The sequence below is a fragment of the Equus quagga genome, chromosome 2, assembly GCF_021613505.1.
Source record: "Equus quagga isolate Etosha38 chromosome 2, UCLA_HA_Equagga_1.0, whole genome shotgun sequence".
Lineage (NCBI taxonomy): Eukaryota > Metazoa > Chordata > Mammalia > Perissodactyla > Equidae > Equus > Equus quagga.
The window spans coordinates 151,393,008-151,420,088 of record NC_060268.1 but is presented as its reverse complement, the minus strand read 5'-3'; the positions used below and the strand labels follow the sequence as shown (position 1 = coordinate 151,420,088).

The 27,081-nt window shown below is 44.5% G+C and overlaps 1 protein-coding gene across 36 annotated transcripts in view; it reads left to right on the top strand.

Annotated features, from left to right (window-relative positions):
• Positions 1–25,358, top strand: part of SORBS1 (sorbin and SH3 domain containing 1) — a 218,827-nt gene extending 193,469 nt beyond the window's left edge. For 26 of the 36 annotated variants that reach the window (XM_046652429.1, XM_046652426.1, XM_046652428.1 and 23 more), the window contains 8 exons: positions 47–161; positions 311–436; positions 2,261–2,455; positions 3,772–4,545; positions 15,608–15,667; positions 16,382–16,440; positions 19,411–19,523; positions 21,964–25,358. In XM_046652429.1, coding sequence (XP_046508385.1) covers positions 47–161; positions 311–436; positions 2,261–2,455; positions 3,772–4,545; positions 15,608–15,667; positions 16,382–16,440; positions 19,411–19,523; positions 21,964–22,031 — 1,510 coding nt within the window. In that variant the 3' untranslated portion in view covers positions 22,032–25,358. The remainder of the gene's footprint in view (positions 1–46; positions 162–310; positions 437–2,260; positions 2,456–3,771; positions 4,546–15,607; positions 15,668–16,381; positions 16,441–19,410; positions 19,524–21,963) is intronic. The other 10 variants (XM_046652431.1, XM_046652430.1, XM_046652427.1 and 7 more) reach the window with 3 other exon arrangements.
• The last annotated feature ends 1,723 nt before the right edge of the window (positions 25,359–27,081 follow it).

The window sequence follows — 27,081 nt, the reverse complement described above, 5'->3', positions numbered from 1 at the left end:
CACATATTGAAACATCTGCTAAAATGCCATGACCCTCTGTTGACAGGGAGCTTCCTCTGCAGAAGGGAGACATCGTTTACATTTACAAGCAGATTGATCAGAACTGGTATGAGGGAGAGCACCACGGCCGCGTGGGCATCTTCCCGCGCACCTACATTGAGGTACCGCAGCTCCTTTCTTTCTAAGGAATATCCTTTGGCTGTGCCCAAAGCACCATTTATTTACTGAAAACTTGTGTTTTGTTTCCTCCTCTCCTCTCATTTCCCCATTTTCCTCTCTTCTTTCGCTTTTGCGTCTTTTCCTTTCCCAGCTGCTTCCTCCTGCTGAGAAGGCTCAGCCCAAAAAGTTGACACCAGTGCAGGTTTTGGAATATGGAGAAGCTATTGCTAAGTTTAACTTTAATGGTGACACACAAGTAGAAATGTCCTTCAGGAAGGTAAGCCACCCTCTCATCCAATGCTTTGGGGCTCTGTTGGATGGTGCTGGTATTGTGGGGTGTGGCCTTGCAGTGGCCTGCCAGTCGGTATGCCTAAGAGATGCGCCCAATCAAGGATTGCATTAAGGGCAATTGGAGAATTTTCTGAGGTGAAGTATTTAAAAGTAGACCCTAGGCTTGTCAAGGTTTAACTACATTGACTTCACTAACTAAAGGCAGTGTTTCTGGAATCTCGGACATCTTTTATAAGCTATATGCAGCCCACATTTATTGAGCACCTAATGATGTGGTAAGTACTGTGTTGGCCACTAGGTTTTACAATATATCAGTGTGGCCAAGGGGAGAAAAGCAAGTGCTTCGGCACCGGAGAAGTCTGAAAACTTTAAAGTCAAAAGTCACAGAATATCAACTGTGTGACTTTTGGGGAGTTAAATAATTTTCTGAGCCCCATTTCCTCATATAAAAAATGAAGATAAATGGCCCTCATAGAGCTCTTGTAAGAGGATTAAATGAAACAATGTATGTGAAGCCCCCAGCATGACACATGGATCTAGTCAGTGCTCAGTAAACAGGAGATGCCAGCATCATCATCACCATTATTGCCTTCGAGGAGCTCTGCATGCTTATTTTGAACACAATTAAGCCATGCAGAGACTCTGTTCTTCCCAGGAATTCAAACACCCTCTTTACATGTCAGAATTCTCTGGCTTGCTAAAGTTATTAAAGTTAGTAATTGTATTGAGGGTTGAAGGAAGTGAGCACATGCCTTGGAAAAAGATGAGCCATCTCACAGAAAAGAGAAACATTGGAAGCAACCTAATTGCCCAACATCAGGAGACTAGTAATCACATCATTATACGTACAATAGAAGACCCTGCATGGGGCTGGCTCTGTGGCCGAGTGGTTAAGTTCGCGCGCTCCGCTGCGGCGGCCCAGGGTTCGGATCCTAGGCGCGGACATGGCACTGCTCGTCAGGCCACGTTGAGGCAGCGTCCCACATCCCACAACTAGAAGGACATGCAACTAAGATATACAACCGTGTACAGTGGGGGTTTGGGGAGATAAAGCAGAAGAAAAAAAAAAAAAAAGATTGGCAACAGTTGTTAGCCCAGGTGCCAATCTTTAAAAAAGAAGACCCTGCAGTGGTCCATTAAGCTGTGCAACACCAATAAAACTGTAGAATTATATTTCTTGACAAATTAGGAGGCTCCAAATAATAAAGCTCACAAATAAGTAGGTTATTAAGTATAAAACAACGAGTTGGAAAAGGGAAATACAGTGCATACACAATTATCATAAGAAAAAAATATATGCAAGTCTAATTCACATGTATAGGATTAAATCTGGGAAGTGCCTTTGTCACAACATTAGCAGTGATTATGCCCACATGATAATATTATGGGTAATGATTATTTTCTGCTTTATGTTTACTTGTGTTTTAATTTTTCTAGAACAATGCAGGAAAAAATAAAGTTATTAAAAGGAGGGAAAAAGATAACTCCCCAAAACCTTTGCCTTAGAGAAGATCGGATTTCTGTCTATTTTGTATTAAATGAGTCAAAACACTACATTTGTCTGCTAACCTGGGGGAATGAATGTGGCCTTCTCCTTTACTGAAATATTTAGAGACCAAGCTTCACTTCCCAGCATCCAGGTGGCTCTAGTGCTGTTAGCATCTCTAGTCCAGTGAAATTAATTCCATCCAGGTCCAGCAAGGAAGAATTTTCTGAGCAATAAACAATGCAGGACAGCAGGGTTCAGGCAGGGCCTCAGACATGCTGAGGCGTGGTGGGACAAGGACCCTTACCTTGCTGTATCTTATAGGGTGAGAGGATCATGCTGCTTCGACAGGTGGATGAGAACTGGTACGAAGGGAGGATCCCAGGGACGTCCCGGCAAGGCATCTTCCCCATCACCTATGTGGACGTGATCAAAAGGCCACTGGTGAAAAACCCTGTGGATTACATCGACCTGCCTTTCTCCTCTTCCCCAAGTCGTAGTGCCACTGCAAGCCCACAGGTACCTAAGCTTCTCATCACTGGCTTTCGTATTCAGCATGACAAACACACAGTGCTATTGGCAAATAGCCCCTCTGGGATAGTTCTTCAGCACTGTGACTAAGAACTGTCCTGAGCAATGTAGAGTAGACACACTTGGGTTTTCATGCATACAGATGACATTTTTCAGCACTTGGTGGGAGAAATGTTAGCGGATAAAGGAGGGACTTAAGCTGATTGCTCTGGGGAAAAGATGACTAGGGAGAGAAATAAGAGTCTTTATCGGTTGGTCCAAAACTCTGTACTGGGAACATCCCATCCTCTGTGAAGCTGGTGCCCTGGGTGCCACCACGGTACCATACATACCATGGCCCAGTGTGGTTCTCTTAGTCATCTTGTTGGTCAAGGTTGGCCTGCAGAAGATAAAGATCCAGAGTATTCTTTACAAGCAGAAACTAGGTTGGAAAAGGAACTCATCTACACTGGGCTAAAAGGCAGTAGGTTTATAATAAGATGTTTGCTTACCTGAACATTAATTATGAGGAAACATTTTAAAATATACATTACTCCAAACCCATCCCCGTTTTCCCAAAGCCAAGAAAAAATTAGGACCTTGGGCTCTGGGGAGGCATGGTGGGCTGACCTCCTGTGAAAGAGATTGATGTCCAGAGGGATGAGAACAGGACCCAGGGACCTGGGATGACACTTGGATAGTGCTTCTTTTCTCTCATCTTCTAACCATTTCCTCCTCTTCCACCCGCCATCACTGGCTCAGGAGGGCATTCTGCTTTGTAATAATATGGGGAACTCCACTAGATTTTTCACTTGACCATAGGCAAGCATGACTATAAAACAAAATGACTACACTGCTCATACTCTTCTCTGGAAGGCCCTTTGCTGGGCCCCCTAGAGAGAATAAAAGCCAAGGAAAGGCCAGGGCAGTGGCAGGTCATGTTTTAACCTCGTGGTTCTGAGTCAGGGCTTCAGTTGCAGAGGTTGTTGGGTGGGTTGGGTGGGGAGCTTCCAGTGTGTCCCTTTGCAAGTCTGATTCTGCAAACCAGGCCGGCACCACGTGTACCTGCAGTGATGGGACCCTTTCTCCCATCTCCATACCACTTGCTTCTCCCCTCCTCCCCCGCCTGCACACACGCACATCCCAGTTTATCTCCAGACCTAACCACACAACTTCCTCTCTGGACACCAGAGTGTCCGCTCGTCTTTTCCGTTTCATTCCTCTCTATATGTCCCTTGTGATTATTTTCCTCTTTCTTCTTTATGCTGACGCTTGTACCTTTTGCTTCTTTCTTTTGTTTTCCTCTCTCTCCTTTTCTTTTCAAGTTTCCCAGTCACAGCAAGCTTATCATGCGAGCCCCCTCATCTCTGCCTTACCCCCACCGAGCCCTGTCCCCTGAGATGCATGCCGTCACCTCTGAGTGGATCTCGCTGACTGTAGGGGTCCCAGGCAGGCGTCCTCTGGCCCTGACCCCACCCTTGCCTCCTTTGCCAGAGGCTTCTATCTATGACACTGACCACCTCGCCTTGATGGCAAGGCCCAGTCCCTCCCTGTCCCTCAGCCTACCCCACTCGAGTTGGTCAGATCGTTCCACCCCACGTTCGATAGCTTCCCCACTGGCCCTTCCCGCCCCCCACAAAGCCTACTCCCTGGCACCCAGTACTCAGGCCTCCCTTCATGTCAATGGAGACAGTGGTATCCATATGCCAACTTCAGGTGTCCGCCAGGATAGCTTCTCCCAGCCACCGCTTGGGAGCTCTGATAGGGTCATCTCAGAGCTTAGCAATGCCTTTAGCAGCCAGGGTAAGCGGCAGCCATGGCGGGAAGAGAGCAGATGGTATGAGAGGAAAGCAGAGAGGGAGGCAGGTGAGAGATGCCCTGGTGGACCCAAGATCTCTAAGAAGAGCTGCTTGAAACCTTCAGACGTGGTCAGGTGCCTGAGCACTGAACAGAGACTCTCAGATCTCCACACCCCAGAGGAGAGCCGGCCCAGCAAGCCCCTGGGTAGCCCTTTTCCGGGAAGGGAGGCTGAGCAGACAGAGCTGCATAGAGGTGGCGAGCAGGCTGAGAGGAAGGCTGCTCGGAGTGGTGTGAGCCAGGTAGGCCTGCAGCATGACTGTGTGTGCCTTGGCGTCTCAGTTGGCAGGGTGGGCCGGACGTCTCACCCATGGTCCATCTACCGAGGCCGAGTAGATGCCAGTGAGACCCGTTTGCTTGCCTTGGGAGCAAAAATATTACCCAGGAGGGAATGGAGGGGTCATCAATTAAGGTGTCAGGGCTGGGGACAGTTGAAGGCAAAGGACAGCCTGTCTTCTGGCCTCTTGAGGTGATACAGAAATTACCCCCACTTTGGGTGTCTCCTGGCGCCATGCAAAAGCCCCAGAGAAGGCAGGCCTTCCTCATGCCCCATTCATGACTTGGAGATCATCCTCGGTTTGCTCTGACTAACACAGCTGAGAACACCAGGCTGCGGTTTGCTCAGTGTGATTTGGTTTTGTGTGAGACGCACTTTGTTTCCATAACCCATGGCGCTCTGCCTGCGCTCAGCTCCGTCAGGTCTTCGTCCTGTCTCGTGTTTGTGTGGGATTGCGGGGCCTCTGTTCACTGATGAACAGATGCATTGGTTCTGAGGAGGGGCGTGCAGGCCCAGTGCTGGGGCTCTGACAGGTATGGGGTCCTTGAATGGGCACGCCGGATTTTTAGGTGACTGTCCCATCTTCTGTCTGGGTCAGCTGCAAAGATTTCAGGTTTTGGACCACGGTGGCCTTAGGGCATGTTGAGGGCTGAAAAATTTGGTGGGGAGATAAATTTGACAAGTAGGTCATGATTCTAGTTTTGGCTATGCTGTTGAATACCCCAAAAGTCAAAGACTTTGGGCAGCTTCTCCAAAGTAGCCAGGTTTGAATGCCTGCTTGCCTCTTACTGTCTAGTGACTTGGGAGTTACTTCCCTTCTCTGAGCCTCAGTTTTCTCATCTGTGAAATGGAGGTGACACCTACCTCATAGAGTGGTTGAGAGGATTCCATGAAGTAATGCCTGTGAAGTGCCAAGCATGGGGAGCGGGAACAGAACATGGTTAGCACTTTGTAAATGGAAGCTATCCATTTGGGGTGATCTAGAACTGCTGCTGGAACTGAGAACATTCTAGAATGTCTTGAGAACCAGATGGAATTCTTGAAGATGTTTTCAAACCATTTATTATCTACTGTGTACTATGCCTCAACAGAGACTATGCTTGATCCTCAGACCTACAATCCCAGTTTCCCTTTAAAGTTTTCTTTATTCATTCAACAAATACTTATTCAAGGCTTGTGGATACCGGCCTCTGGGCAGGGTACAGAGGGCATCGCATCCCTGCCCTTGAGGAGCCTATGTTCCAGTGAGACTGGCGGACAGAGCAGTAATAGAGGCGTACTTGGAGGCTTCAGGAGCACAGAGGCCTGGACCACAGGTGAGGCCAGACCTCCAGCTCCAGCCTAACCATCGGGAGTGGAGGATCGTTTGCTGCAGAGAAGGGCAGTGTGGCATAATGATAAATAATCAGGCTTAGCCTTTCACTAGCTAGCCACTTCACCTCCTTGAGCAACAGTTTTCTGGTGTGCAAAGTAGGAGTGACAGTCCCTCCCTCATAGGACAGTTGTGAGGATTAAATGTGGTAAGTGTGGTGCCTGGCCTGGGGGAAGGCACCATAAAAGTGGATTGGTGGTCCTGCCCTGAGTGTGGGAAAATAGCAATACCTGGGGAAGGCTTTGCCTGGCCCCAGAACAGGTGCCCCTGGAATGTGTGTTCTATGAGGAAGAAAAGGGCGTGTCCAGTGAAGGAAAGAATAGTTCACTGGGGAGAGGTAGTGAAGTGGCTATTGAAAAGAATTAAATGTCTTTAATAATATTTATTAATAATAAAAGGCCAATTTTATTATAGTTGTTGGGAAGCTAGGTTGAGTGTCTGACCAATAAACAAAGGGAATTTAACCTGAGAGCCTTAAATGAAAAGACATTCTGAAATGTTATGATCATTTACTTTCATTCAAGCATCCAGGATGTTCCAGGCACTGTGCTAAGTGCTGCAAGAGAGAGTTAAAGAGAGTTAAATGTCTGTAACACAAGAACAATTCTGTAAACATTGCAAGTCAGCCCACGGTGCCTGGAGACCTTGTTATTGTCAGCAGTGAGTCATAAGGCCCGATTCCAGGACCCAGTGTATACAGGAAGAGCGCGTGGTGCTGGAGCTCCGAGTAAGGTCCGGTGTACACTTCCCGCTTCCTAATGGAGGATAGGAGGGGAGGAGCTGGCAACACGGAAAGCCGGGCCTGTTGAAAGTTGATTTTCCTTTCTTTGGGGACCGCCAGACCCCAAGTGGACCACTTCCTGTCACCTCCCTTCCTCCTGCTCTTCCAGCTCAAGCCCCTTCTCCATGGGTGTGCCCAGGCCTTGTACGCTGGCCTCCTTGTTAAGAGCTAGAGGTTTGCGTGAAAAGGGCCCCTCCCCACACACCTCCTTCCTCACCCCTTTCCTTTGCCCTCCCGTGCCTGGGAGCAGGAGCCAGCAACTCGGGAAGTGGGGTCCTTCAAAAGAATCTTTCTGCCTCTTGAGGCCCTCTCTGGGTGTCAAAGCTAAAGATGATAGGGACTTAAATGACAGGTGTTCTCTGTTCAGGATGACGTGACCTCAGGCTGTGTTGCTTATTTGGATCAATGCATTTCAGACCAGTTTCTGTTATCAGGAAAACTGCCAGTCACTATTCTCCTTGCTGTGGGGATCTGAACCAAAAGGCCAATTTTATTATAGTTGTTGGGAAGCTAGGTTGAGTGTCTGACCAATAAACAAAGGGAATTTAACCTGAGAGCCTTAAATGAAAAGACATTCTGAAATGTTATGATCATTTACTTTCATTCAAGCATCCAGGATGTTCCAGGCACTGTGCTAAGCGCTGCAAGAGAGAGAGGGGTGCACATCATCAGGGGCTTCCCGTTGCTCTCAGGAAAGTCTCTCTGCCTTCACAGGCTCAGAAGGCCTCATGTGATCTGACCTTAGACAGCAGGTCAGCCTCATCTTCCAAAGCCTCGCCTGCTTGTTTGTCTGAATAATTCCCACCTGTCCTGCACTTCTCCACTTAGATGTTACTTCTTCCAGGAAGTCCTTCCTGACAACTTACCTCTACCCCTGCAAGACTGGATTCAGTGCTCTGACTTTGTGCTTCCACAGCCCCCTGCACCTGACCTATGGGGGCACATCTCAGCTCTCTTGTATTCACCCCGTTGCTTCTGTTTGTCACCATTAGAGTATTAGTGCCCTAAGATCAGGGACCATGACACCTGGTATATGGATGGTCTCAATAAATATTTGTTGAGTGAACATAAAAAATGACTGACCCCAACTAAAGGAGTGTATACTCTCCATTGGGGGAATAAGACATCTTCATAAATAGTTATGATGCAGACAAGGAAGGAGAGTCACAAACAGTTCACTCTGAAAGTTCAAGATGGGGAGAAATAATAAGCAGCAGGAGGGGGAAGGTGGCTGTCTGGAAAGACTTCATGAGAAAAGTGGCGTTTGATCTGGGGCTTAAAGAACAGGGAGTTTTGCAATAGGTAAACAGCAAGGGGGCAGCATTCAAGGCAAGCAAATAGCCCAGCCAAGGCCCAGAAGTAGGAACATGTAGTGGGGTGGGGAATGGTGGGCTCCTGATTTGGATGAGACTTAGGGGTCTGCAGGTGGATGGAAGGGGAGAGTCTGGAGAAGGGGCTGGGAGCAGAGCTTGGACGGGCTCGTCGGTGCCTCACGGACATTCAGCAGCACCTCCTAACAGCGTGCCAGTCATCTTCCTCACAGTCAGGTGACCCTTGCGAATCCGTTGTCAAACTTGCCTGTTTGGTGCTGAATCCCAGCTTTGCTGCTTTCCTTCCCCTTAGTTACCTGTCCAGTCACCTGCTGCCCCTAGCTCTCTGCAGATGTGCGAACACTTGTGAAACGGTTTGACTTTTCACTCCTTTGTAGACTCCCGAACTGATATCACGTTGGGTCGGTTGCATGTTTTAGGTGTGTGTTCTCTGAACAGCAGAAGTGGGTAAATGGAGTGCAGGGGGTGTCCAGGGGAACCCAGGATTGGGTGGGAACAGCACTGCGTTGAAAGTCAGGATACTTGAGTTCTAGCTTCAGCTCTGCCATTGGGCTGCTGTGTGCCTTTGGAGGAGTGACTTCCCTTCTCTGACAGCTTCCCTGTCCATGGCAAAAGATTTGAGAAGAGAAGTGAAATTCTTTCTAGCTTTGATATTCTATGATTAGCTAAAAATCCTGTGTGAATTTCAGTTGAAAGGAGAAAGAAGAACAAATACAAAATTTTAAGTAGTTTTGCTCTAGATCTGCAGACCATCTCAATTGAAAAATGAAAGTTTTTCCTTTTATTATTTGAGGAACAACTTAACTAAGTGGACAAACACATACATACAAAATGCCCAAGAATTCAGAATCATCAACCAGTTCTTGGATTTTGTTGGATGTAATTTTGGCCAAGAAAGTTTAGAACAATTAATCAAGAAAGGAAAGGGGAGGAGTATCTTGGAAATCTCCGTCATTGGCATCATCAAATATTTACTGAGCTTCCCCAAGTAAATAGCGGTTTGCTGACTGGCGTCCAGCGTTGGTTTTTGAGCCCCTGCAGTTGGTGAGAGAGCCTCATAGAATATCTGAATTAAAAAGAATCTTTAGGGGCTGGCCCCATGGCCAAGTGGCTAAGTTCACATGCTCCACTTCAGCTGCCCAGGGTTCGCTGGTTCAAATCCTGGGCATGGGCCTACACGCTGCTCATCAAGCCATGCTGTGGCAGCATCCCACATAGGAGAACTAGAATGACCTACAACTAGGATATACAACTATGTATTGGGGCTCTGGGGAGGGAAAAACAAAAAAAAAGAAGATTGGCAACAGATGTTAGCTCAGGGGCAATCTTCCTCACCAAAATGCATACTTTAAAAAAAATAAATAATCTTTAAAGATCATCTACTCCAGTGACTCGTAACATTTTCTGGATCATGGAAAGTTTGAGAATCTGAGGTCATTGGAGGACTCTAGGCCACAGTTTGGGGAAGAGGGTGGCACACACAGAATTTTGCATAAAGTATGAAGAGATTCCCACCTGAGTCCATCTGAGAGCTCCCATGAGTCCATGGATCCCCAGGGTAAGAATCCCCAATCTGTTTGACTTTTATGATGAGATGAGAAAACTGAGGCCTGAGAAAAGTGGCAAAGCTTTAGTGGTGTCAGTTTGTTTCCTAAAGGGAAGGAAGCCAGTCAAACAATAAAATTTGAGGGCATGAAGTTTAAAATAAAAGTATTCAGGAAAGCTGTGTGTCCTCGAAGCATGCATCTGAGAAACACGACAGACTAGTCTACGGCCTTAGAGAAAGGAGCGGAAGGAAAGCTACTCAACTGACCACAGAAAGATGGGCTTTGGTGACTTCGAGGGAATGTCCCTTAGCACGTGGAAAGTAGGTTAGTTCCCAGAAAGATAAGAACAAAGGTATAGGCCTGCTGCGAGCATGGAAATCAAAAATAGAAGAGAAAGCATGTGATGCAACTTCTGAGAACAGAAAGGAAGTTAAAAATGTTAAGATAGCCAACTGAAAGTGGAAAACATTTTCCTTTGACTCACTCAGGAGGGAAATCTCTGAATAAATGCAGAGAGTATTTAACAATTTACGGGATGAGGAGAAACATTGGCTGCAGTTCTTACAAAAATAACCAGCAGGTATTCTCTCAATACCTAGGGAAGGGAACTCAGACCTCAAGTTCAAGTGTCCACCCTTGACAAGGTGTTAGGAGAAGTGGTGGATGTCAGTAGAAACCCTAATGCCACAGCTGCAGAATACTGGGCAAGTTAAGGTGACCTCTTGATCAGAACATCTGCCTCTGGCAGAGCACAAGCCCAGAAGACCAGGATTTAGGGGAATGCACAGGACTTGGAGTCAGAGAGACCAGGGTTCAAATCCTGCCTCTTCAATGCCCAACTTGGACATATTGAGTCTTAGTTTTGTAAGATGAGGTAAGTGTTGACCACCTTATTGAGTTATTATGAGGATTAAATGAGATGTGGAGATGAAAGCAGCTAGCACATAGCGTGTAGTTAGGACTCAGTAAATACTTGTGTGATACTGAGGTTAACAGGGAAAAGAAACAAAGGTAGTTTATTTTGTCCTCCTTACCCTAGTCTACCTAAGAGAGGAAGATGGGGGAAAAAAGTAGAAGATGGGAGAATCCTTTTATGTTGGGTTACACAAATCCAGAGTTGATAAAATTCAGAATTTGTACTTTGCAAATTAGTCCTGCTTCTCATTCTCTCCCACTCTGAGTACAAAGGTATCTTCTTAGAAAGCTTTTGGTTTCTTCATACTTGAATACACATTTGCCATTACTCCTCTGCTTGTTTGAGGAAAGAAACTGAAGACCACAGTGCAGACTATGAGGAGAAGGCTGAGCATTTAAGTTTAGTGTGGTAATCGGGTTCAAATTACAACAAAGCTCATGTGTTATCTATGGAGTAATCTGCAAGGAGATTAAGTCTAGGTGGTAAGCAGTTGAACTAATTGGTTGTAATGTGTTTTATGTTCAAGCCGGGATCTTTTTCTCAATAAACTCAAGAGAACTCAGTGGAGTCAGAAACTGTGTTGAGAGTCCTGTGGAGGTTTCTTAGAGCCGAAACCCAGGAGCCCACATCATTCAGGTCTTCCGACTCCTCTGGCAGAGTTTGGACATTTTGGGAAGAGCCCAAAGGACATTTATGTAAATCATGTACAATCCCCTTATTTTATTAAGAACTTGAAGTCCAAAGAAGTTAAGCATTTTGCTCAAAAGATAATAAATTAGTGTCAGAGCTTGGCCTGGAACCCAGATTTTCTCAGTCCCAGTCCAGTGTACCCCTGGGGGACCACTGTGGGTGACTAGAAAGGTGAGGTGGGGTCTGAGGAGATGAGAAGATAGGGGATGTGAGATGATTAGAGGAATGGCATCTCCGAGAGACTCCTGGTATTTCGAGAGGGGTTTGGGGCCACACTGAGGTTGAGTTCCTCTATCCTGCCCACATCGCCAGGACTTCCTGCTGTTCTTCATAGTCTGTGGACAATTTATTTTGGTCTTCAAGGCTTTGGCACACACCCAAAACTGGAAGAGGATGCTTAGTAACTCTGCAGCAGCACCAGGTGTTTTACGATCCCGAGGGATTAACGGCCCCAAGGAAGCTAGGATCAGGTTTCTGAGGGTCTTCTGAAGTGAAGGCCAACAGAGCAAGGACGCATGCAGGATTGCTCGCTCAGGGCAAATGAAACAAGGGCTCTAGGCCAAGAGGGGCAACTTGTGTGTACGTCTTCAAATATGCAAGAAAAGCAGTTTCTGAATCAGCAACTATCTGTCACCTGCTTACTGTTGATGGGGGAGGGGAGGGAAGTGCAGTGTGTGTGTGTATGTATGTGTGTGTGTGTTGGGCTGACTGCTGTTTTTGTAAAGGTGAAAAACTGCAATGTATCTGCAAGAGTCCAAAATGTACTTAGTGTAGGATAATACTCCCTTTATTCTTAACCCTGGGTGAGGGCCTGGTTAGAACTTGTATCAGGTTTTAGGCTTAAATAGGGCAGACCCTGATGACCTGGGGTGGGATCAAGGAAAACTGTTCAGTAGGACTGTGATGTGAGCCACATATGTAGTTTTAAATTTTCTGGTAGTAAAATGGAACGGGTGAAGTTAATTTTAATAATATATTTTATTTAACCCAATATATCTAAAGTAGTATCATTTTAACATATAATCCACGTAAGAATTATTAATGAGATATTTTACGTTCTTTATTTTGTACTAAGCTTTTTAAATCCAGTGTGTATTTTTACACTTACAGCACATTTCATACTGGCCACATCTAAAGTGTTCAGTAGATACATGTGCCTACTGGCTACCACATTGGACAGCATAGGTTCAGAGGAAGAGATCTATAAAGCTGTACACGGTTAGAAAATGGGGGCAGGGAGAGAAAAAACATATGCCTAGAGGAAAAAAATCTGAGGGTAAACAACCTTCAAAGTGAAGGGCAAATCCCTGTGATGGATATTAATAGTTTCCACCTCCACTGAGGGTCTACCCCATGGCACCAGCCAAAAAGACTGGTTTATATTTCATCCCTATCAGATGTTTGATTTAAATCTAAGGAAAGCATTTCAAATAGGGAGAAACTGAATCTTAGCAAATAGGATAAATGTTTATCTTGCCTTCTTCCTTCATTTTGTCCCACAAATGTTAAAGAATCAAGTGATCCCTACAGATGAGTTAAGTTTGCACTAGATGTTAAGGCTATGGTGATGATTATCCTCTGATTTGAATATGACCTGAGACCGAGGAAGGTCTTAGCTGGACTATCAGTTTCCCTTCCAGTACTGTGGAGCCTTGGGTTAATGACCGGGCAATATCTATTACTTCACACCATAGCTTTTACTTAAAGAAAAAGTCATCAAGAAGAGCAGTTACAGTGCCTGTTTTCAGAAGAGACAGAAGCCAGGTGTTGCTATCATGGTTATACCAGCTGTCCCAATATGACTCAAGAGGGAAGTGGCATATGATGATCAGACACTGAGAGGCTCAGCATTTACTGGCTTTGCCACCTTGTGCAAGTCTTCAGGCTTCCCTGAGCCCTAAAATTTCCTTTTTTGCCCTCCAAAGTCCAAGGGGTAGTACAAGAGTCAGATGAAGTAATGGACCTATATGTGCTTTGAAAGCTGCTAAAATAAAAAAGTGCTTTACAACAGAAAAGGATAGTAAAATATCATGTCCTTCTCACTGTATCTGATTCACCAACCTCTTTAAGTGCCGAATATTTGCTAGATGATCTATTCCAGTCAATCCTCGGAATTAAGTTGATTGAAAGATGCTAGTGGGCTTCTGTAAGCTGTGGAGATCATGTCAGGAGATTGTCCACGTCCTCTTTGTTCTGCATTGCACCTGAGGTCATTAGACCACCCGCTGGAGTTTGGAAATATTTTGATCTTTATGAGAACTTTTATTTTCATGAGGTGTGATGCAGATCAGTCTTGGCACACTATAGCCAAAGAACCTCAGTGTCAGATAATTGAGGTCCTCTACAGCCTTGCTCCCCAAAGTTGACCTGTGGACCAGCAGCATGAGCTTCACCAAATAGAAATGCATAGTCTCAGGACACACCCCAAATGTGTCAAATCAGAATCTTCATTTTAACGGATCCCAGGTGTACCTACATACATTAAAGTTTAGGAGCACTGCTCTGTGATATCCCAACTAGTAACAGTCAGCACAGCCTCAGCTTGGAGGGCTGCTGTGACAGGCAACTCACTTCCTCTGGAGGCAGCCCCTTCTATCGTTGGACGGCTCTTTTAGAAAGCTTCTCGTTCTATCAAGTCAAAATCTGCCTGTGGGTATTACCTACTCAGGGAGCCCAGAATAAGTTTCATTCTTCTACCACATGAAAGCCCACATAGGAGGTGCTTGGAAATGTAAAGGAATATCATTACTTTCCTTTGTTACACAGAAGCCCTGATCCAGAGGTTGGATGGGTGGTGAGTGAGGCCATACAAGGTCAGCTCCCATTTACCTGGCAAAGGCCCTGTAGATCCTGAGATGTTGTAGAGGGAGCATGAGATGGCCTCTTCCAGTTCTGTCTCTTCCTTCACTCCTGCCAGAGTCCAAGGGGACTCGTTTAAGTGATTGCAGATTGGAATGGGCTTGGAGAACTTGAAGAGGTTTCCCAAAAGGACAAGAGTATAGAGTGATGTCTAGGATGGAAGTTGGTCCTGCAGGGCATGCTAAAGGATGAGGACATATACAGTGGAGATGAACAGGAGGGGGTGGTGTGGTGGAGCAGAAAGACTAGCCTAGCAGCTTTACTTCTCACTAGCTGTCTGTGTTTGGGGAATGCACTAAACCCCTCTGAGCATCAGCTTTCTGGGTTTTAGAAAATAACAGGATAAATTGTCCTGCCTGTCTCCAGGGTTTCTGTGGGACTCAGAGAAGATAATGTCACTGAACTCACTTGATAATGTGGGAAATGATCTAAGGATGAAAGAGAAGGTCTGGTGGAACAGTAGATGAATCCGAGAGACAAGTCTACCTCTAATTCACTGTGTGACCTCAGGGGAGGCCCTCGCCCTCTCTGGGCCTCTGTAAAACAAGCGAGTCATATACAAAAGATCTCTGAGTGCCCTTCTAGAAGATCTTGGAGTTGCAATGGCTCATTGCTATTATTGCAGGTTACCTGGAGGATTTCTCCAAGGGTTGTTCTTCAAATATATATATTTAGGGAGACTTCCCAGAGCTTGGAATTGAATTCCTCTCTGAGAAAAATGATTCTAAACACCTTTCCAGTGAAGGCCTGGCCTCTACTATGGGAGTCCCACTTAAAAGACAGGTTTGCTTGGCCATGATTGCACCCGTGTTTCCATGTCAGCATGTGGTACCTGAACTGGTGAGTGAGGAGTGATGGTTTCATTTCTACAGCTGTATCAGGATGCATAGTTCTATTTCTGGAAGCAGGCTCTGCCCTGAGAGATATCTGAGCTCATCTCCTATGTAGCTGGAGTGCGTCCTGTGCAGATTTTTCCAGGAGAACAGTCTTGTTTGATACTTCGGATATTACCAAGCGGCTTTTCAAAAGCGTTACTCTCTTTTTCCGTTTTTGTAAGGACTGAAATATAGCATACCTGCTAATGTTATGAGCCTGCTTTGCCAGAGGAGGCTCCCAGTCAACAACATAAATTAAACTGGCTTTTGATACAGCAGCCCTTCCGTAGATGCCAACTGAGAATGAGGGACCAGTGTGTGTGGTTGTGGAGGGACATAACTGCTCCATAAGATAGCCATTCTGTGTGTCTTCCCTATCAAACTGGGGACCCTGTGTTGTTCATTCTTATCTCACTGCAGCCATGTTCCCAACTTCCCATTTCATTGCCTGGAGCTTGCTTCTAACTCTGTACATTGCCTTTTCTCCTGTGCACCCACTGTGTTGTTCTGGAAACTCGGTGGCCGTAGGCCGCGAGTATCCGGTGTCATCGAATGTGATGGTGTGGTACGTGTATTTGCTCATGCTTTTATTTTGAATCCTTTCCAATGTGACATCTGCTAAATTGTCTCCCTTATAATTTGCTTGGTGATCACAGCCTTCTCATCATTCATTGAGAGCAGGACCTGATCTCACAGAATCTGAAAAGAGCTATGTGGTAAGATGCCTGTTGAATAAGAATGTAGCTTTTCTAAAGAGAGTCCTTACTGACTTTTAGAGTCCAGACTGGAGTAATGCCTGGTTAACTCAAGAGCCATTATTTACTTGAATTATATGGCCATTGTAGTAGAGAGAGATGTCAGGCCACCTCCTTCCCTTTCAAAAAAAAGCAGAGGAATTGAGACAATATTTCTACTCTGCCTACATGTGGGATTAGATTAATGTATTAGTGCATGCTTGGGGATTCATACTTGCATTTCTGTCCTAAAATTATTCCATTTGTAACAGTTACTCACTAATTACAGGCTTTTATGCTGCTGCCTTTTTTTTTTTTTAATATTCATACTAAATCCCAAATTCTTCTGTATCTTACCTGTTTTTCCATGCTTACGCCTGGATTCCTCCTGCACTCCACTACGGGAATATCTGTTTTTTTAACCTGGATCTTCAACTCTGTTGTTTCCCTGGACTTATGTGCTTCGTCTGGAATGTTACATCTCTTCCTCTCTTTCTTTTTTTTCTTTTTGTCCCCATGTTGACTTTTATGGGGGTTTCTGGATATCTCGGGGCCACCTCACAGGAAGCAGTTTGCAATGAGATCATAAACATTGCCGAAAAATCTGTTCATTACTGCAGCACTGTTTCTCATCCCCTTGACTTTCATCACAAGGTATCCCCTTCTGACAATAAATCATCTTTAATCATTTCTCAGCAACCTCAAGCCCAGCAGCGAAGAGTCACCCCAGACAGGAGTCAAACCTCACAAGATTTGTAAGTACACTTGGTGAATTTCAATTCTCACGTTTTTAGCAGACTGTTGGCCTTAGAAAGTGGGTCATTGATTGACTATGGGAGCAGCCATTTGGGGGAAGGAACAAATCACTTCCAGCTTCTATGCAGATTTCTAGTTAAGGTCATGTTTCAATCAGCCAACATGAAAAGAGGTGGCAGGTAAACATAGGAGGTCATGGACTCCTGGGAGAGAGACAGGTAAAGAATTAAGTGCCATACAAGGGCAAAGGGGAGCTGTCTAACTGGTTTCAGTCCTCTTGTGGGAATATAGAGGAAGGAGTGGTTCATTCTGACTGAGGATGAATGAATAGAGTCAATCCATTCATTCAAAAAAAAAATTACCGGCTATCACCTATGTTTTAAGTACATAGAAGTAAACTCTATTCAAGCAAGAAAGGGGATTTGGGATGAACATTGAAAGACAAATTGGACTTGAGATCTAGAACAGGGAGGTAAAAGGTCTTCCCAGCTGAGGAAACCACATGTGCAAAGGCCTGGGGTAGGTGGTGTGTTTGGAGAAGTTTGAGAAGGCCCATGTGGCTGCGGTATACAGTTCACGGAGGGAAAGGGACGAAGCTCAAGGAGTAGGTTGGGACCAGATTGTAGAATCCAGGATACAATTGAAATAAGTTTGGATTTTATTCTGTAGGCACTCAGGAGCCATTGAAGGTTTTTGAAATGAGGAACATAATGATTATATTTTGCTTTAGGGAAATAACTCTGGCAACAGAGTGGAGGGTGGATTTCAGAGACAAGGGACAAAGATACTGATTAGGAGATATGAATACAGCAAGGAAGTGATGAGGGCCTAGGCTAGGACAGAGCAGGTGCTTTGTGCATGGAAGTATACAGGATTACCCAAGAAGATACAGGGAGAAGAGAACCGAGGGTAGATCCTTTTAAGGCAATAGAGTAGCTGCCAGAGAAGGAGCAGCAAGAGATGCAGGAGAAGGTCTCGGAGCGCTCGCCTGTGTGGAACAGAGTAAGCAGTGTTTGGTCAGCTGTGCCCCCTGCTTCAGAGAGGCCAAGGAGGGGAGGAAATGAGAAGTGTCCTCCAGGCGTTCTATCTGAGAACTGGAAAAATCATTGGTGACCTCTGAGACAGCAGTGTTAGAGAGGTGGAGCAGATGCTACGTTAGAAAGGTCTGATGAGTTGGTTTGATGGTGAGTGGAAGGAGTCGGGGCTATAGAACAAGGGGGTAGCAGAGACAAGGGAGGTGTTTTTAGGGTGCAGAGACTTCAGCACTTTTGTACCAGAGGAGAAGGAGTTGACAGAGTTGAAAGATGTAGGAGAGAAGATGTGAGTTAAGGAAATAGCCCAGGGAAGGGAGTTCAACGTGGCCGGGAGAAGGGACCCGTCCTCATACATGGGAACAGACAGGAGGGAGGGTGAAGGTGGAGGCTTAAACCCAGAGGGGATGAAAATCGAAGTGCTGCCCACAGCAAGCTTCCTCTCAGGAAACAGGGGTGGAGGGAAGAGCCCTCTGCTGAGAGTTGGGCACCAGAAGTGGCAGAGGAGCTGGGGGAAGGACTCGATGGAACCGTGTCCTGAGCAGCATGATGTCCGTCCAAAATCAGACCTGACATGGTGAGGGGGACCCAAGCAGCAAGGGTACGGGACTTCTCCAGCCAGTCTCCATTGTCTGGGAGTGAGAACAGAGAAGCAGATGTCAGGAGTTGTTTCCCAGAGCTGAGGTTAGCAAAGCAGCCACAGTGGAAGTTAAGGGGATAAGGCATTCTGAGGAGTCCAGGTTGAGTAGGAGACAGCAGACACATACAGAAACATCAAAAATGTATTTATTTTCTGACTTGAAATCCATCTGCATCTCTTTAATTCCTCATTAGAGACCTTCCTCCTGGCAGACATATCCATCTACCAAAGTATCACTACATTTGAACAAACACGTAAAGTTACATTGTCCCTTTGGTTTTAGCAGAGGAGAACGAACTTCTTGTTTCTGGGAACTGACTCCACTTCCTTGTTTCTAGTCTCTCTTGCCCAAACATGGGAATTCTCTGACATCTACTGGAAATGGTAGATGATTGGCTCATTTGCAAAGTTTTGCCTGCTACTGTTGTGTTTCAAAATAGTGAGTAAACAGAATTGCGAACTTGGTGCATGGTAGATGCTTCTTAAGTATTTGTCAAAGGAATAAATAAAAACCAAACTTTTCCTCATTGCCAAAGCAGCTATCGGATTTCACCCCAAGTAGTCCAGCTTTCTCAACTTGTAGCTGTTAGGACAGACAGAACAGCACAGACCAGATTGCCTTAGGCCAACTAGCAAGTAAATAAAAATCTTAACCCCAAAAGATCGCTTGGATAGAAAAACAGCAAAATGCTTCCAGGAGTTTCAGAAAAATGACATCCACGTTTAAAAGCAATTAATGAAGTGTGTGTCAGCATGTAAAGAAACTCAAGGTAGTTTTGCTAAACAGTGAGGCAATAGGAATGTACTTTTTATATCTTTATATATATATATATATGACAGTTGCCTTATGCTCTCCAATTACGTTATTATAATGTTAATACAATAACAGTATATTAGACCAGAATTAATGTTTGTCTCTGGACCTAAGTAACTTCTGATTATCCTTGATAATTTACATATATTATCCTGTCTTAAGAGAAAAATTTGATTAACTTGAAAGGGGGAGCATCTAGACAAAAAAGCTTGGTTATGGTGCCCAAATAAAGCTAAATAAAAGGACAGATCATGACTTGCTTCAGAAGTTCCCCATCCCTGTCAGTCTTAATTTACTTATCACATGTTGAATGGATCTCTCCGATGCTAAGTTATTAGAGAAATGGTCAATAAAATACTTTTATCTCCACTGATGAGTAGGAAACACTGCCCGAAGGTTGATTTAACTAAAATTGGTTTTAAAAATTCATTATTTAATCCTATCAGTGTTTGAGTCACTTAATATTCAATGTTCTCATTTATAGACTTAGCTACCAAGCACTGTATAGCTATATACCACAGAACGATGATGAATTGGAACTCCGAGATGGAGATATTGTTGATGTGATGGAAAAATGTGATGATGGATGGTTTGTTGGTAAGTGATCTCATCATGCTCTTCTAGTTGTGTACTGAAGGAATAAGTAGGAGTGATGAGCCATGCAAAGAGCAGTATTCTCTGCACAGAAAGAAGATTCCTAACTACCGTTAGGAGTGCTGGGCCACCCAGTTTATGTTTGTTCTCAAGACACTGTGGATGATACTAATGTTCGACCCAAAACCAAATATGCCAACATCTACTGCATGGAAGGGCAGTTGTCAAATTCATTAACTGAGTTCTGTTTGTATTTCTATTTTGCATATATCTGTTCTACATTTGGAAATTTTATTTTTTAAAATTCTTATGAAACAACACAAGAACATTTGACTGAGCCTCAGTCTGTACCATGAAACACAAGCATATATGTAGACATTCCAAAGACCTTATTTATTTACTCCAGGCTTCTAAGGAGTTTAAGCAAAGCAACCTGCTTAATTAAAAGAAAGGATTCACCTTTATAGAACAGGGGAGAGAGATCAACCTTTCTTGAGATTCTGTTACAAAACAGACACTTGCTGGATATACTTTCCTTTTGAAGTTCTCCCAACAAACAGCCCCTAAGGCAAGAATTATCCTTGTTTCACAGATTCAAAAACTGAGGCCCAATGAGGTTAAGTAACTAGCCTAAGGTCACCATGCAGGTAGCAAATGGTGGGGCTGGTGTTTGAACTCAGGCCCATTTCTCCCCAAGCCTGTGTGCTTTCTGCTCAGGCATGAATATGATGTTGGGAGCCACTGACTCACTCTTGGCTTCGGTTTTCCCCTCTACACCTGGCTTTACCTTTTTCTTCTTTTCAAAGACTAGCTCTTTCCTATTCTCCCTGGAAAAGCTTTGCTGAAGTGAAGTTATGTCAGGGCTGAGATAGTGAGAACAGCAAGGCCTCAGCATAAATGGGAGGCCAGAAAGATTTGCCTTGGCCTCACCAGCCTGTTAGAAAGCTACCCCATCCTCCCAAGACCCCCAGAAGCCTGTGGCTCTCACTGCCTCGAGTTGTTCTGTTCAAAAGGAAATCAGGTCCGAGAAGTCGGCGACACTCTAGAGCGGTGCAGTCCAGTAGAAACATAATGCAAGCCATGTATAAAATTTACAATTTTCTGGAAGCCACATTGAAAAAAGTAAAAAGAAACCAGTAAAGTTAATTTTAATAATATATTTTATTAAGCCCAATGCATTCAAAATATTATCATTTGAGCAGGTAATCAGTATAAAAAATTTTTGTACCTAAGAATGTCTTCGAAATCTGATGTATATTTTATAGTTACAGCATTGCTCAATTCAGACTAGCCATGGTTCAGGGGCTCAGTAGCCACATGTGCTGTCATATTGGAGAGTGCAGCTTTAGTATCTATTAGCCATTAAACTCTTCCAGGAGTATTTACATTTTTTAGGAGAACTTGGGATGGGGTGAGAGGTGGCAGTTCTCTAATGGGGGCATCCCAAGCAGCTAGGTAAAGGAAATATTTTGGATTCGTCCATTCTTCAAACACTTGGAAAGGTGTTTTCATTCAGACTGAATAAAGTAACCCAGCAGAGCTCATTTTTCTCATCCGTAAAGAGAGTGGTAACTAGCTATGTGAACACATCTCTGGGCCTTACCATCCCAGTTCTCTGCATCCTTCTTGACCATCCCCCTCAGGGGTTCAACTAGTTGTTTTAGATGTCTTTAGCTTTGAAGAAAGAAGTTTCACTTTGGGTAACAACTCCAACCCATTGGTAGTGGCTGCTTGAAATTGTTGTGCTCAAGAGGATTCTGAAGCCATATCCAAACCAGTTGGGAAAAAGATACAATGATCAAATTGTGATGTCTGCTAATGAGGCACAACAAACATCTGCCACCACCCCTCCCCCTCAGCTTTAGAGAGAGACTCCCAAGAGAAGGAACTATGTTAGGGATCCAGCAATTCTGGACGTGGAGCAGGCCAGGAAGGGCTTTGTTCCCAGATAGCTCAGTGTTCCTGGCTCAACGGGAACCCTAATATGGTTGGTAGCAAAGACAGGGAGTCAATCTGGGTCTTAGGCACAGGCTTATAAGAGGAATTTCCTTTTGATGTGTTGATATCCAGTGGACTTTTAGAAATCCTACAGTTCAGGAATTCTAAATCTCTGGTATCTTCATGTGTTGGATAAATGTGCTCATTCTTCCAAATATGAGTATTGGAAAGAGCAGTGGGCTGGGAGTCAGAAGATCTGGGTTCAAAGTCTGCCTCTGATGCTTATGAGGCTGTAAGACCTCAGAAACATCACTTAAGCTCTCTGACCCTGGGTTTCCTCTTCTGAAAGAACGGGAGTATTAGAAATACCTGCTTTGCTTACACCCAGCATTATTTTTCAGCCTACATGGGATAAGATAGAGGAAAGTGCTTTGGAAACCATATGCTGTTCTCTGAACTCACACGGGTGAGTCTTCTCATTGTGCGTATGTGTGCTTTTTTATAGGTACTTCAAGAAGGACAAGGCAGTTTGGTACTTTTCCAGGCAACTATGTAAAGCCTTTGTATCTATAAGAAGACTGAAAACCACAGAGATTATTTTTATTGGAGGATGAAGCATAATTCACAAACCGGTCTCTTTATTTAAACGTTGAGTCAGTAGGAGAACTAATGGACAAAGTAAGAAGCAAAAGAAAGGACAGAGAAATGTTGTGTTTAAATCCTGAGCCTGGCTAAGCTTACTGTGCATCAGACAGGGCTGAACCATGTGCTGAGCAAAAAGGAATGAGGCAAATCTGTATTTACTTGGCTGCTTTTGGGAGCCACTCCAGCCTTCCCCTCCTCACCCCTCTTGGGTTATCTGACCTGCAGCACAGTCCAGGAGCAGTTAGCCCAGAAATGCCTCTTACTGCCCCAGCCTTGACCAGCTCTGGCTCAAAAGGGTCGGTTAGCCTGAAGCAGCCCTCCCAGCACCAGGCAGATCCCCAGCTATTTTCCAAAGGCTGCACACGCAGACTCCTCCAGTCTCTATCCCCAGCCTCCCCAGAGCCCACTGAATCCCCAACACTGCTGGAGATCCATCTGGGCTGCTGAGGCCATCCCTAGACAGTGATGGAGGCCCCCAAACTACACAAGTCAAGTCCCTCACTGGACCTACTGAGGTACATAGGGAAATAGAGGCAAAATTCAGGCGCCCTGTCTATTCAGCCTGCATGCGGCATGGCCATTGACGCCCCTGGTGTTCAGACAGAAAAGCACACAAGGTTTGCCCATGGGAGCTGGGTAACCAGGCAGATAGATTTGTATTTCTGAGTGATTAAGTCAAGAAGTCCGGTAGCTCTTGAGGTCACTTGCAGTGTGCTCCTTTCCCATATCACTGGCTTTTATAAATGGTCACCTTCAGGGCAGCACAGTTTCATTGATCAAAACACCATTGCTAATCTTTCTTTTCTGGATTGTTTTTGGCCAGGAAAGTTTGGGGTTGATAGGCCTCTTCTCACAGAAAACCACGGATGGTGTTCAGTGATTCCTTTAACATACACTGATGTACACTGGATGCCGATGAGCAAGATGTGGCTCCAAGCCTTAGAAGACACTCACCGTGTCTCCGTTTTTACTCCCCAATGGAGTTGAAGGACCATTCAGAATGTAGTAAACCAGGGTTGTGCATCCTGGTGCACCCTCCTGAGGCTTCTCTTCAGAGCAGAAGGTGCAGATGCAGTGGCCCTAAGTGTGAGGCAGTGATTCTGCCACTCCCAGGAGATCTGTCCTTTGTGGGGGGCCAGATCTGAGGAGGGGAGGCCCCTGTGACGTCTGAGGTGTTCAGTCACAACTCTGTCCAGTTTAAGGATGTTTATCAGCCTCTCTGTTAGACCCCTTGGAAAAATAAAGATAGAAATGACCCATTCCCTGCCTGCTGGGAACTCAGAGGTGATTGGAGAGACAGACACGCACCAAAAGACTAAATCAAGAGAGACTGTGATATGTGCTAAGAAGGGTGTGAGAGAGGAAGAGATGAATTTTCCCTGGAAGGATCCTAGAAAGAACTGTCATACTTATGTCTCTGTTAGGTCACTTTTGAACAAGTAGGGTACTGGAAGAACCTTTGTCTGAGAGTAGTTTAGGGCTGGAAATACTTGGAACCATTTCCATAGTCTTCAAACTCTCATCCTCCCCACAAATACACATCCAAGGTCACAAATAGGAGTAGTAGTTGTAGGTGGTAGGGTGTGTACAGGAACCCTGGCTGTCTGCACATAGCTCAGAATTGCCCCAGGACAGTTATCCCAAAATCTGGAGTTTACATAAGTAGGTAAAGTTTCTCTTCAGTGCCTCTGCCTCAGCTTCTGCTTCCACTACTCATCTTAGGATCCCATCTGCTGCCCAGCCCCTCTCAGTCAGCTACAGTACCCTCACTCTCCCTGTGTTTCTTTCAAATCCTGCTCTCAGGAAAGAAACTGCCACTGACTCCTTCACACTAAAGTGTAAATGACTCATAAGAGGAATGTGTTACCTCTTCCCGGAGATATTTGTTTTTAACTAGGACAGAGCAAAGCCTTCCTTAATCCCAAGGGGAAAAGGCTGTGGCACTGATGGTGGGGGTGGGGGTGCAGGTGGGGTGAAGGAGCTTCCTGAGTAGAAAGGGCCTCCTTGATATTCCTTAAATAAGACTCATAGCTTTGGAAGGTCCACTCCACCATCCAAGGGCACTGCTTTTTTCTCACTTACTCTCTCTGAGGGACTATAGTACAAGTGCATTTGCACGTGCATTTTGCACGGCAGCATTTCACCCATTTTGGAATGTAATTCTTGTGTTGGCTAACGTGTTTCCTGTTTTTCTTAGATGCAAGCTATTAACATGATCTTATCTAATAGTTTTTTGAGGGGCGCTTCTTGATTAAATAGGTAATTTTGAACACCTCTTTAAATACAGCTAGAAAATAAAACCAATTTGTAAAGCCACATTTGCATATGATGCCAGACTCACGTATTTGTATATCTCCAGAAACCCAGGTATGCCTCACCAATTTGCCCATCTTTAATAAAATATGTTAAAATTTGCATCAAACTTCAGCTTCCTACATATGACAAACAGGGAACAAAGGTTTCCAATGGCTCTTTTGTCTTCAGACATTTAGTAATATAAAATACCTATTTTTATGCTGAAATGTTTATACAGGTTTATTAATAGCAAGTGCCAGTAACGGGCGGCATGCCTTGCAACACATTTTGATATATTAGCCATGCTTCTGGGCAAAGGCAGGCCTCAAACTACTTCTCTTTTACAGTCTCTCTGGGATCGGTAAAAGAAAAATATCATATGCTTAAGAAGTGGGACTGTAAATATGTATATTTAACTTTGTATAGCCCATGTACCTACTTTGTATAGAAAAATAATTTTAAAAATTTGAACTGAAGGGGGGTAAAATAAGGAAGTCATGAAGTTTTTTGCATTTTTATTTAAATGAAGGAATTCCAAATAACTCACCTGCAGATTTTTAGCACAAAAATAGCCATGGAAAAGTGTTAAAATTTTAAATAATCATTCTTTCTGGGAGAGAAGGTAACTGTTATCTCAGTTATAGTTTTTCTTTTGTTTTTGATTTTTCTTTTTTTTGCAGTCATATTTATCTGCAGTAATAGTAAGCCTTATTGCTAGAACAGGTTACTACAAAAAGGATTATATTCTGAAAGAAAAATAACTGACATTCTATATAACCAATTAATTTAAAGTATTGCCATTTAAATTACACACCAAGAGCATGTACTATGCAGACACAGATTTTTTTCTGTTCATTTATTTTTCTTTATTGCAGTGGATTGATTTGATAATTAGATGTGTTGAATTACTACATTTGCTGTACATATTATTTAATAAACTTTATTCGGAATTGTGTGGCATATGTTTGTTCTTACCATTCCTTGTTTCTCTCCTTCGCCAGGTTTCTCCAATGAGGCTTCTGTTCACTGCTTCAACTTTGTACACTCTCCTTTTCCATTCTTAATCACCTACCATCTGCCTTCCATCTTGCTCCACTTCTTACCTTACTCTTTTCTCAATAAGCTAACTTCGTGACCCTCACTGAATTAATTATTGTGGACCATTTCACCATTCTTTCTAACATTTGTTTATGTCTGTTCTGATTACAAAAATAATGCATATATCTCTTTAAAGCAAAAGTGAAACATTATAAAGTGTGTATAATGGGTATTATTTGCTCCATAAGGCATGGAAATGGCACAGCACTTAGTTTTTCTAAATCAAATTAAATCTGGCTATGAGTCTTCTCTTGCTATGATGGGTGAAATTGCAGTCTGTCCTTTTTCCCCATCCCAAACGGTGTGTGGCAAGTGTGGCAAGGCCATGGCACTAGGCATCCAGCCTCTCCTGGCATCCCATGCTTAGGACCACACCAGTCTCTGAGGTGGAGCCTGCTGCACACGGCTGATGGGTCTGTCCCATAACAGAAAATCCAAAACATCCACCCTTTCTGCCCTGGTTCTACCCTCCTCTGTCTCCTTCAACTCAAGGCACCAGTTTGTACTGCCACCTGTTTGGGGTGACTCAGTGGGATCCCCCTCAGTGGGCTGATGTCTCAGTCTGGGAGAAGGGTTGTCTTCCAGGGGTCTGACAGCCTCAATACTGGGCCCTGAGTCACAGGCACTCATGCCCTCCATCCTGTCCAACAAATCCATCAGCCATATCTTCAAAATACATTTAGGACCCAACCACTTCAACCACCATAGTCCAGCCATGTCCTCTCACCTGGATCACTGCAATCACTTTCTAACTGGTTTCCCTGCTTCAACCCTCGCCTCCTCTACTTTAGTCTGAGAGCAACCAGAACTATCATTTTAAAGTTGTTCCACAACCCTCTAGTGGCTTCTCCTCTCGCTCAGAGTGGTACAATGGCCTCAAGTCCGGTTGGCACACTGCCTGCCCCTATCCCTTACCTTGGCTTTTCTCATTGTTCCTTCCAGTCACACAATCTTATAGCCTCGAACTCATCAAGCATGCTTCAGCTTTATGGCTTATGTATGCTATCCCTTGTGCCTGGAAGGCCCTCCCCCACAAACCATGGCTTTTACCTCCCTCCCTCGAGGTCTTTATGTTGCCTTCTCAATGAGGCTTTCATTGACCACTTTATACATAATAGGACCCTGCTGTCTCCACCCCAGCATTCTATCCCCCTTCTCTTCTTCTATGCTTCTCCATAACACTCATCACCATCTGATACTCATTTTCATAGTCATATAAAATCTATGAGGGTAATGATTCTGTTTTGCTATTATATGCCCAGCACCAAGAAGAGTGCCTATCATAGTTGGCACTCAGTTACTCAATCCTTTATTGATCAAATGAATGAATGAATGAATGAATGAATCCTTGGGGCCAGAGATCCTAGAACTTAGAATATAGTCATGAGCCACATAATGTTTCAGTCAACGACTAGACCGTATATATGACGGTGGTCCCATAAGATTAGTATCATACAGCCTAGATGTGTAGTAGGCTATACCATCTATGTTTGTGTAACTACACTCTGTGATGTTTGCACAGCGACGAAATTGCCTAATAATACCTTTCTCAGAATGTATCCCCATTGTTAAGCGACACATGGCT